Raw genomic sequence first — 12,403 nt, 5'->3', positions numbered from 1 at the left:
AAATAAACACTCTTAAATGTAACATGTCCTGTAGGCCTACACGATGTATTTTAACTTGTTTTAATTATGGGAGTCATTTGCATCAATTCACCCCGTTAGGCCTACACTTAGTCTAATTAACAGTTCAACACGCATATAAAACAAAGTGTGACTTGTTTACATGGAAACAGGAATCCTACATAAATTAGGGCATAGGCTATGCCTACCTGCACATAAAACCAGTACAGGCACCTATATCAGTCCAAGTCAAGCACTGGGTGAAATTGTAGGCTAATTCGGGTCAAACACAGAATCCACTAAGAAATATGAGTTGACGTATCTTTATTGAATGGATAAGGGTGTTCGCCTTGAGATACATTCAACATTTCACTGGCATCTTGGAACAGCAAATCCACATTCTTAAAAATGATTAATTTGACTCCAACAGGAAGTCAAGTGCTATTGTTAAAATATGTCAAATTTTACGATTGACAAATGCCAGAGTCAGGAGGTATGTTTGAAATAATTTTTAACTTTTAAAAAGATATTTTCCTTTTGAAAAACTGCAGTCCTGATTGAGCTTGTTCTAATACCTGTTTTACTTGTATATTTTCTTATTTCGTTTCTCCAGGACATTTCAAGTTGTCTAATGCATTTTGTCTATAGAGGAAAACGTATATAAAAAAAATGGAACTTCATGGCCAATTCGTTATCTTTGGAATGATTTACATCGGCTATAGTTTTTTCAAAGTTCTTATTATTAAACAATTTCAAATTCAGAAACACCAACTAAACGTGGTCACTGTAACTGACCCAAATACATATATACACATTTCAACGCCTTTACGTCGCTGACTAAAATCTCTTTCATCCTAAAAATAACACATTTCAGAAATAAAAACAGGATTTGATTGGAAATGGACGGAGGTAAGCAGCGCGTGCACTGGCACGGTGACGGTAGGTAAATCCTCATCTTTCCAGAGACAGACATGAGTGCATCGCCAGAGCCAGGACAGGAGGACGCTAGTGGTCACAGAAGTTTGGTTGAAACAACATTTGTTAAAACAGTCCATAGTTAAAAGGTCGAAACATTTCTTCATTGACAAAAGTAAAAACGACTTTTCAATCAAGCCCACAGCCCTCTCTCAAGTTGTTTTCATAAGCGAGAAAGGGACCGTTTATTGAAAATAATAAAAAATAAGTCCAATCAATGAGCTTCTGTCCATCCAAACTATAATTGCTGTTACTTTTTAAAGTTCATATACTTTTTTCTCTTTAAAAATCAACAAATGATGAGTGAGGAAACCAAATAGGGAAGGAGAGAAAATACAGAAGGGAGGAAAAAAAAGTAAACCAATCACAAGACATGAGTCCCCTGGTCTTTGTAGTCCTCACAAGACTTGGAACCTCCAGGAGGCCTGGTCTTTGTAGTCCTCACAAGACTTGGAACCTCCAGGAGGCCTGGTCTTTGTAGTCCAAGCAGTCACTGGCATTAAAGTTGAGTTTCCACGAGGAGGCCGCTGTCTGCTCTTTATAATCCAAGCAGTCTGAGCCATTGAAGGCCAGGCCAGAGCCTCCGTAAGCCTGGTGATGGTGGTGGTGGTGGTGTCCTGAAGACTGACTGATGTGGTGGTGCGGGTGACCCGACATAGAAGAGGCCGTCATGGGGCTGAGCTGGTGGTGTGGGTGAGAGTGCATGGGGGCCAGGTAGGAGCCGCAGTCCACCCCGCTGAAGTAGGAGCTGGACGGGGTAGGGTTGTAGGAGCCGTAGCCTGTCGTCTGGTTGTAGGACATGGGATAGGAGGAGGTGGCCGAGACCGACCCCGAGACTGACCGCTGCATGCAGGAGGCGTTGGACGGGGGTCCTGGGGGCTCGGCGAGCGGCGGGGCGGAGGCGGGTGTTAACGGGCCGTTGCCCGGGGAGATGGCGGGACTCCAAATGGACGAGACGGTGCTGATGGAGGTAGAGGTGTTGCTGAGGCCCGCCCCTGCGTGATTGGTGGAGGAGGAGGAAGAAGAGGAGGAGACTGCGCTGGAGACGGCAGGCGGGGTGAACTGGCCGCTGCTCTCCGACCCGGTGCTCTCCCTCGCCGGAGAGGACTTCTTCTTGGCCGGACGGGCCTTGGTACTGTTGCCGCTCTGTGCCTGCTGCCGGCACTTCGCCCGGCGGTTCTTGAACCACACCTAGAACCAAACAGAGAATCAACTGTTAAAGCACACCTAGAACCAAACAGAGAATCAACTGTTAAAGCACACCTAGAACCAAACAGAGAATCAACTGTTAAAGCACACCTAGAACCAAACAGAGAATCAACTGTTAAAGCACACCTAGAACCAAACAGAGAATCAACTGTTAAAGCACACCTAGAACCAAACAGAGAATCAACTGTTAAAGCACACCTAGAACCAAACAGAGAATCATCTGTTAAAGCACACCTAGAACCAAACAGAGAATCAACTGTTAAAGCACACCTAGAACCAAACAGAGAATCAACTGTTAAAGCACACCTAGAACCAAACAGAGAATCAACTGTTAAAGCACACCTAGAACCAAACAGAGAATCAACTGTTAAAGCACACCTAGAACCAAACAGAGAATCAACTGTTAAAGCACACCTAGAACCAAACAGAACCTATCAACCATTAAAACTGAACCAAACCAAGAGGTAGCAACCCAGCCATACGATACAACAGGCTCTCACAGTACATTTCTAAAGGGAAAAGGCCATGATAGAACAACATTATGGAGGTAAATTGGTGTTATTAGGTATCAATGTTAATTTCCACCCAGGCCTGTTCCCTTCTAGCAGCATGAGTCTCTAGTTTCATACCTTATGTGTGTCCCAAATGGCACCCTATTCCCTACATAGTGCACTACTTTTGACCAGGGTCCATAGGGTGTCCCATAGGGCACTGATCAAAAGTAGTTCACTATGTAGGGAATAGGGTGACATTTGGGATGCCACCCTTGTAGATAACAGGTGATAGAGTTTCTCTTCAGAGCAGAGTAACTCTATAGCACCAAGAGGGGAGGATCATGTAGAGCATTTGGTTTCACACGCATTCTAACAACAACTTAAAAATGGTGAGAGGTTGGCCTTGGTGCCGACCTCATGCCTTTTAAAACCCATTTGCTCAGAACATGAGTAGCCTATAGGACTGTGTGTGAGAGACTCATGTTAAATTTAACAAAGCTATATCGAAGAAAATAATAATAAATGACATGTCGGCACCCTGAAGAAGGCAAAGTGATGCTGAAACGTCAGGCCATTTACCCAATAAATTACTAGGATATGTGGCGGAAGAGACTGTTTTTATGGCATCCAACAGTGAACCTTTAATTGGTGTTCATATTTTAGGTCTAGTCATCACTACCCCGGATGGCATTCAGGTTTGATAACAACTATTGAACTACAGATAACAAACACCAGCATTCCTCAGATAGTCACGTGGTATAGCCAATACTATATGTATATAGAGGCTACCCAGTCAATAGCTCACCAAATCACTAATTCAAGCTCAATGACTTTATAGGGAAACGTCATTGCGGCACTATTGAAGCTAACTCCTAGCCGTGAGAAGTATGGCTTAAGTAAAGTATATCTTTTCCATGGAACATAAGAGGGGGGCTACAGGGGTGTGCGGCTATACTGTGCGTCATTGAATAGGTTACAACAACCCTAATCCTTGAACCAATCCCTGAGATTAATGAATCGCTGTCTCTCAAAAAGCAGAGCGAATGCCGTTTAAAAAAAAGTTGACATTTTACCTGGACCCTGGATTCCGGAAGGTTAATTTTCAGTGCGACCTCTTCGCGCATGAAGATATCCGGATACCTAGTTTTAGCAAAGAGCGACTCGAGGATGTCCAACTGCGAGCGCGTGAACGTGGTCCGTTCACGACGCTGTTTTCTAGGCGTCGCTGAAACAGAGAGATTAAGAGATTTGAAATGATTTGTCTATTTTGAGCAGAAACACGAATCATATGAAGACTATAATTCCTGCCACTTGAGCTAGTCTATTTTTATCCTACCCAGTCAACATTTCATTATGTTATAATGAGATAAGAAGTATCAAATTGTATATCGATGTAGCCTACCAACTATACAAAAATTAAACTATCAAAAAATACAATCGATTTTTAGTTTCCACAATTAGGCTATTTATTTTCACTTTTTCATGGCTAAACATGCGTAAATCTATTTCAAATAAAGTTTTATTTCGAGTTGTAGCCTCTTACGTTCAGAATCAATACTATCTTTATCCAACATGTGGTGTCCTCATGCCCGGACCAGGTCTAAACCAGCAGCGGGTAGGTACACTGCGGACATTGGCTGTTCAGACATGTTGTATGTTTGGTTACGGACTATAGGTTTGTCCTTATTGGTTACATTTCCATTTGGAGAGAGACATGTCAGAGTGTGTGAGCCCCGGGCCGTGCACCGAGCTAGCCTGACATCCAGAACCTGTTTTGCTAACACATTCCACTCAAACACGGGCGGATGCGAGGCGCTTATCCCTACCTGGGTAGCCCACAGACGGGTGCAGTAGGTCCATGGCGGAGCCGCTGAGCCCTAGGCCATTCATGCCGTAGGGGGGCTGTTTGAGGTATGACATCATGCTAGAGGCAGTCACGGGTCCCCCCAGATCTTGCCAATAGTTCGATTTCCCCCGATGTTGCAGCTTGACGAGAGAGGGGCCGATGCAAGTGCACTGCAAAAATACAAATGTATGGATTAAGACAAATAGTTCGATGTAAATCAGTGCTGGATCACTGCTGTTTTTCTTCCGTTGAGATGCGTTGTGAATGGCCTGTTTATGATTTCAAAAGTTCAACAAAATATTGTTTAGTTGGACATTCCGTGATCTACAAATTATATTTTCCTCGTTGCTTCTCTGAATGTAGACCTACAGTACAGGTCTGATTTAGTATTCCCGACTATAATACTCACTATGATTCATCTTGAAGAGTGTGTGTGTGTGTGTGTATGTGTGTATGTATATAACATAATCTTAAGAAAAATGTATTCATGAAATGAATTCGGTTGTTGGTTAAAACTGCGTGGTTTATGTTTGTCTTTTTAAATGTCGTTTAGTCGACATGGAACATAATGTATTGTTGGTGTCTATTCTACCAAAACATCTGAAGGTGTTAAACGAGCTAAATAAATCCATTATTCACTTTTTATGAACATGTGTGAGCCGTTTCCCAGAACCCGTTTCCCAGAACCCTGAAGAGAAACTAACGTCCGATGCCTTGTGTCTGAACTGGATTGGCCAGATTTGACTTCATCATAATTGTGCATAATCTCCTTTTTGTCGTTTAGTCCATCTTGTTGAATAACATGTTACAAATAGCCAAAGTGTTGGGCTATCGGCTTGATATGCACCCCACTTGAATCCGTTGGACTCAATTACACACCGTCAGTATGGGCCATTGTCTCTACCCCGTGGCATGTAGCCTGTCGAACTAAATCAACTCCGAAAATAGATATATATATATATAGATAGCTCGATGAGAGCTGTGTCAAACTATGGTGCTATAGGTTAATAATTCCAGTTTGAGAAATGTTTTTTTGATAGGGCCAAAGAAAGTTGCTCTGGTCCGGGGTTGTGTACGTGTAAGTAGGCCTCGTTCCCATAGTCTCATTTATTCTCAAACTGAAACAGTCAAATAGAAACTCAGTCTTTGAGCCCTCAATGACAACCATGAGGTAACAATTGTTTTACTATCAACTACTATTTAGAGCTTTCGGGCTCATTCTATTACCAAAAAAAAAAAGAGTTAGTTTAGCATAAGTACAAAGTGGAGTCCTTGAGTAGCCCAATATAGCTGGAAAGGTAGAACCTAAAAACATGGCCACGCGTCACTGTATCGGTTGGTTGTTGACATTTAGAAGCCAACATTTCACTTGCCACTTCCAATTATCGTTAGGCTACTAACGTGCACGGAGGGGTGGGGGGTGGGGGGAACAATCCAAAATTAAAAAGCTGGAAATTAAATTGACGTTAACGAGTGGAAACTCATCTCTTCTATTCAGCGAGATGACTATCTGGCCCCCGTGCTGTGCGGCCCAAACCGCGGCTCTTATTTCTGTGTATTCGGACGGTTCTTTAAAACGACATTTTCAGCCCCTGCTCTGTTTAAGGAGTGGTTTGAAAAGGAGACATCTTCGTGCAAATGAACCCAATTAGAATTTAGATTAATCCTCAGGGGTGAACATTTCAGAAGACTCGTTATCAGCAAAATAAATTTAACAAAACCCCATACACGCCTCTCCAATTATCTACTAAGTAGTTTAGACATTTTATCCCTCCCCCCCCACACACACAAAAGAAAATAGCATGCTTCAATTGAAATGAAAATGTAAAATTATTAGGCCCTAGTTACATTCGAAGAAGTTGACAACTCGTTTAAAAAAAAAAATCGAATTCAACTTGAAGTCGCCCACTCAGGGGATTTGACAAGTATTAATTGATCATTCATTTAATAATAGATTAGACAATGGGAGTAGGAATCAAAACGCGCACATATTGTTATAGGACTTTATTTAACCTGTATTTCCTACTGGTTGCGTTGTGTGGCAATCGGAGACAGTGATACATGTATACAGGCTGTGTTTATTTGGCCTAAAGGTTGTTTCAAATGCAGGACAAACTAATTTACACACAAAGAAGGATTGAAAACTATCCTCCAACTTCAATCTAAAGCATTAAAGGAACGTACCTTGTTCTCTCCTTCCTGTCCCCAAGCTTCTCTCCTTTAGTAGCCTGGTAAGGGCGACCAGATGAACCCAATGCGGCTATCCACCAATACCGAGGAAGTCTGGATGGCAACCCGAAGACAGAGAACTCAAGACGGCAACTCAAAAACAAATACAGTGCAAACTGTGCATTATGGAGAAGAGCTGTAGCCTATTGGTTCTCACTTCTCACCCAGCGCGTGCTCTTTCGTTGTTTCCCTGTTAGTCGATCGTGAAGGTTTCCGGGTTTTTAAAAACCAAATAAATCAAACTAATTTGATTGAGTTTTGCGTGGTGTCTGTCACTGTGTTAAGGTGATTGCTAATGTAGACGGATGGAGATTGATCACATTCCCACTACCCTTGCCCCTCTATGAGTGTAGGACACCTGCCGAGCCGCCCACTCTATCCAATCAGTGAGCGTCCTCTCTCTGACAGACAGTGGTGGCTGCCACTCAGCGCTCAGAGTAGCTGTAGAAGCCCCTCCCCTTTCGGTCGAGAAAACAAACCCGGACAAACCCAGCCCGGACATATTCTCAAAAGCGGAAAACATTTCAGACAGACTGGCAAAGTGGCTCATACGAGCAGTTTTTGCAGTGCACTCGTCTAAACAGACCATTTACGCATCAAATTAACAGCCTGACGCAATACGGAATTCTAATCTAACCAATTTGGCAGATATTATATAGGCTAGGTTTACCTATTTTGGAGACCAAAAAGGGTCATGACAGAAATGACAATTATTGTATTCTTAAATAGACTTTTATTATTTATACTTTTATCAAAAAGAAACGGCAACAGTGCAAATGAACAGGCCCCAAAACCGACTCTTTAATCTGTGGTTGAGAATAAATGCAAACTATAATCTAGTCGAATATACTTGTTTAAACATTGTCAACAACTGGGGGAAAAATACGTTTTACAATCATCATCATGAGATGTCTAACTTGTCCAGATAAAACATTTGGTATTTCGAATTCAATGTTTCTTTTTAAAATATATATATTTTTCAAAAACACAGAACTAATAGGCTACCAGAAATAGCATAAAAATAATACACATTTAAGCAAGTCGATGTTTTTTTCTCCAGCCTATATTTCTGCCGGGGCGTGTGGGCCTTTATGTTCAGGTCACACAAAAAAACATTAAATGGCGCTGTTCCAGCCAGAAGAAGCCAAGACATTTATATTCTAATTCCGTGGTTAGTTGACCAACAACATATAACCCATTTCTCTTAAGAGAATCGGTCGATGAGAAAGCACGTATAAATTATCCTTTAAAAAAACATATTCCATTCAATACATTTGAGGAATGTCTTTCAAAAGAGAGAATGTGACGTAAATAAAAGGGAAAAAAAGTTAAATTGATCCATTTTCATTTTTATTGTGACCTCCAGCTCATGAATATGAATTAGTTCTAATCCCCCACTTAGAATTACATTTCAGAATGGTCGGCGTTAAGTTTAATAGGGATAGACCTTCAACTCACAGACAAGAAAACCAAGGAAAACTCTACCGATCCAGGAAAAACAGAAATGAATTCAGCACACATAAAAAGAAAAAGACGGGATCCATTCTCGAGCCACGGAATCAAATCCAATAATTGCTAAATCTCCCTTTGCAACCCCCCTCGTAAAGAAATGCCCTCAACAAAATACTCGTAACAGAATATCATGGGGGGTGCACTGTTGCCATAACCGTTTCTCAAAGGGTCGCGAGGAGGAGATGCTCGCTGGACGTTAATAAGAACTCGCTCGGCCTCTTTTGTTGATCTCACAAAATCAACTCATTTTGAGGTGCGAGCTGAAAGCGAGCAAATGTTCAAAGCAAGTGACCGTGGCCTGTAGGAACGAAATGACATGTGTACTATATAGGCCCATCCAATCAGACAGCCTTTCGGTTCCTTCTATAGCTTAGAAAAAGTCATCGACACTTGAAAAGAAAGACGCTGCTGTGGACGGGAAACGAAAAGGAGGAAGAAAGTTATTTGTTGAGTTGTGTGTGAATGTCTATATAGACGCATAGTGATGCCGTGGCCTCTATAGGCCCGGGTGTTATTACAACTCGAGAGGCAGAGCGAGAGAATTTGAATTGAGAGAGAGAAGGCCCAGGCCTTGACCATGGCTCCAGCCCAGCCCGGACTAAATTCCATCACCCACTCAAACAAACCACGAGGACGATTTCATTCCCACGAGTGAAATCATTATGCAAAAAAAATATAGTACTCAATCCCAACACAAAAGAGACGTGTAATTCTTAAATTCTGCATGAAAATTTGAGGCCAGATTTTCTTGTTTTTCCTCCTGATGTTGGTTGAGACTGTGATAAACCCCGAACAAGTATCAAGTTATCAAGTTGCACCAACCTTTTGTAATAAGAGTATTTTGTCTAATCCCAAATTGCTGTCGAATTTTCTTAATGCTGAGCTCGTAAAGCCTAGGATTAGGAAGCGAGTGTGAGGAGAGGAGAGGAGGGGAAAAAGTTTTGCCCCTTTAGCCGGCAGGATTGGAAGAGGAAGAGAAGGGCTCGCGGATGTTGTCGGAGCTTGTTAAAACGATGAAGCATAAAATACGATATTGTAAGAACCCAGCTCGAGAGGGGAACGGTGGGCTACATGGGTCCCTTGGTACATTTTTCGACGCAGGAAGGTATAATTCAGACTGGCCGAGCAGTTCCCAGCACCTGCGAGGTGAGGCCACAGACTTCAAAGCCTCCACGAGCCACAATACTCTGGAGACAAACCGCTCGCACCGCACAACGAGGATTCTACACCACGCGGCTGCAGAGCTCCAAAAGATGCTGTTTACGATGCGCGTTTCAGACGTTCCTTTATATTAGCTGTAAAATGTATATATTATATATATAAAAAACTATAGGTATTTTTATCGTCTGCTTGGCTAATTTAGGATCATAAGGCGACCATGCATGGTACACACACAGGTAAGAAAGTATTCCTTTGAGTTGTTGGAAAATTACAAATTGAAATCTTTCCGAATAATACGATGTATCCTATTCAATCATCTGGACTGATTAGTCTTTTATCGAGACTTTTAGAAAATGACACACATAAAGAGAACACTTTAAAAGTCTGGATAAACTGCAGCATAAAGCGCACATTTCAAGTTGGCTATAAATTGAGAAAGGTGACAAAGTGTTTATCTTTTTGCTAAATAAATCAAATTCATATAGGCCTAATCGCCTACTCTAAAATTAAACGATTTAAAGTTCCATATTCCGCATTTAAGTTTATTATTCCATATTTTCAATAGGAAATCCATACAATTTGTTTTATAGCATAATTCAATAAATAAACGGATAGGCCAAAATCAAAGCTAATCAAACATCTATTTCATAATCATAAAACGAGACTTAGCCGAACCAAAAATTCGGACATAAGTAAACACAGCGTGAAGGATATTAGAAATAAATAGTCCAAGTGTGTTTAAACAGCCGGAGTAGATAAATTACTAAATAATTACACCGTTATTTTAGACCTTCACCACATCATTTACATCACACACTCCATGCTGCCACTGTAATGCATTATTACAGTCTACCCCCCCCACCACCACCACTGTAATGCATTATTACAATCTACCCCCCCACCACCACCTCTCTCTCCTTTTCCTCCGTCAAAGCTCTGTGATTTGTTAAGGCAACAAACAAATGTCCTTCACCGACTGGGGTGTAATCGTTTGTGACCGCCATTACAGCGCGCAGCTTTATTCAACAGATTATAGCCAACCCGTGATAACTGCGGTATAATACTACCTAGAAACAAAGCGCCTTGGGGGACGTAATATGTATGGATGTACAGTCGGTCCCAAGCAGGGAACCGATCAGCAAATTAATTGGAAAGTATTAGAAAGGCCAGGGAGGAGGTCAGCTGTCAAAACCTATTTTCTTTATTTAATCGGGGATGGATGAGCGAGAGAGAGGGAGTGGTTGCTGCCTGTGACCATGGCTCCAAAACCACCACACGGTCTCCAGCTCCGCGCCTCTCCAATTCAACTCAAACCCCCTTGCCTTTTCCACTGCGTCAAAACCAGGCGAGGGAGAGCGGGACAGCATCTGTTCTCCGTACAAAGTGATTTGGGCTAATCTTCCTCCGAGGAAAAGGCTATATAGGCTACTCGGCATCGAGCTCAAAGAAAACCGGACGAAAATACTAATTTATAAACATGCATAAAGCGCAGGGGAATTCAGCAGAGCTGTATGTAATAAGCGTGGCTAAACGCGCGGCTCGCCAGTGTCTACAGTTAGACATTAAAACACTTCTGTTCATCTATTTCAACGAAAAGCACACTAGCATTTGAAAAACTTTTACAAACATAATTTGTAGCCTACCACCTACCACCAAATGGGCAACAACTATGGCCTAACTAGGCTTACTTCGTTGTTGGGGAATATTTCAGAAATTTCGAATATTGCAAAACAATGAAATTAATGCAACATTTAAAAACGATTTAAAACTTCACAGAAGCTAGGATGTAACAAATTAAACGAAGACAATGTCACATTATAAACAATACTAATACTATTCATTATTTGTAGGCTACAAGGAAAAGACATTTAAAAAAAGACAATTCAAATATAGGCCTAAATTGTTGCTCAAACACTCATGATCCAATAGAGTACTCAATATTATATTTCAGAGACCTCCAATATTCAGAGGCCTCCGGTAAAGTTGTGTACGACAGAGCTAGTAGCCTAGTCTATTCCACAGAGCTAGTAGCCTAGTCTATTCCACAGAGCTAGTAGCCTAGTCTATTCCACAGAGCTAGTAGCCTAGTCTATTCCACAGAGCTAGTAGCCTAGTCTATTCCACAGAGCTAGTAGCCTAGTCTATTCCACAGAGCTAGTAGCCTAGTCTATTCCACAGAGCTCCAAAAACACATCACCAAACACCTGCAATGGAGTATGAAAGTTTCGGACTTTATTGAAGACTTGTGTTATGACAGTGGAATAAATAATCACACAGGTACATGTTCACACGTTTCAGACAGCAGCTGCATTCGGATGTAGTGGAACCGATAGAAATATAACTACTAGAATGATCTGATGGGCTATATGCCCTTTCTGATAATTACATTTCTATTGTTGGAACCAGGAGATCGAAGCACAAATAAAAGCAACACATGATCTCTTCTTCAGTATGTGTACAATAAATATAAACAAAACGCCCTTTTGATTAAAAAGCAAGAAATGCAAGAATATGACATGGTTGTGTCGTGTTGCTGGTTCACTAATAACACGTATAGCCCGTAGAATTCCTACTACCGACTATAAAACGGCAATTAAATAAAAGTTATTCTGCTTTCTTTGCTTTCAACTGCTTGCGGAATTGATCCGGGAAAAAAAAAGTTTTTTGTATGCCGTTGTCAGAGCGGTGATGAAATATACAAAATGTTGGACACGACCCCCGCCTCAGCTCTGCTCCTTACCCCTCTACTCTTCCTCCGTCCCTCCCCCTTACCCCCCTCTCCTTATCACCGAGACAGCTCTTCTTCTGAAATGTTTGGTTAACCGCATTCAAGCGAACTAAAAAAAAAAATCATAACAGTTTTTCGGTTTATGAACTGCATCTTGAGATATTACCGTTAAAACATTACACACAGTCAAGTAATAAACATAGATTGAAAATACTGATCTCGTGAATTATACTCTTTTTTTGTTGTTTGTTT

General features: G+C 41.5%; 2 protein-coding genes across 3 annotated transcripts in view; both read right to left on the bottom strand.

The window, feature by feature from the left end:
* Positions 1-304: 304 nt before the first annotated feature.
* Positions 305-7,091, bottom strand: otx1 (orthodenticle homeobox 1). Of its 2 annotated transcripts, XM_042317635.1 has the most exons (5): positions 6,915-7,091; positions 6,706-6,804; positions 4,502-4,691; positions 3,749-3,900; positions 305-2,163 (listed from the first exon to the last, which is right to left on the bottom strand). In XM_042317635.1, exons 3-5 carry the CDS (start codon positions 4,596-4,598, stop codon positions 1,414-1,416), a joined length of 999 nt encoding a protein of 332 aa, XP_042173569.1. In that variant the 5' UTR covers positions 4,599-4,691; positions 6,706-6,804; positions 6,915-7,091; the 3' UTR covers positions 305-1,413. The 2 variants fall into 2 exon arrangements, with proteins under 2 accessions (XP_042173569.1, XP_024265111.2); XM_024409343.2 differs by having other exon boundaries at positions 6,706-7,091.
* Positions 7,092-11,633: 4,542 nt separating this feature from the next.
* The window catches only part of ehbp1 (EH domain binding protein 1), a gene marked incomplete at its 5' end in the record, with an annotated part of 277,887 nt that continues 277,117 nt past the window's right edge, over positions 11,634-12,403 (bottom strand). Inside the window, one exon of the mRNA XM_042317637.1 lies at positions 11,634-12,403. This exon is cut by the window's right edge and continues 1,019 nt beyond it.

This window comes from Oncorhynchus tshawytscha, unplaced genomic scaffold, assembly GCF_018296145.1.
Source record: "Oncorhynchus tshawytscha isolate Ot180627B unplaced genomic scaffold, Otsh_v2.0 Un_contig_1390_pilon_pilon, whole genome shotgun sequence".
NCBI lineage: Eukaryota > Metazoa > Chordata > Actinopteri > Salmoniformes > Salmonidae > Oncorhynchus > Oncorhynchus tshawytscha.
Note: the sequence above shows the minus strand (reverse complement) of the source record. Positions and strands in the feature narration are given on the sequence as shown.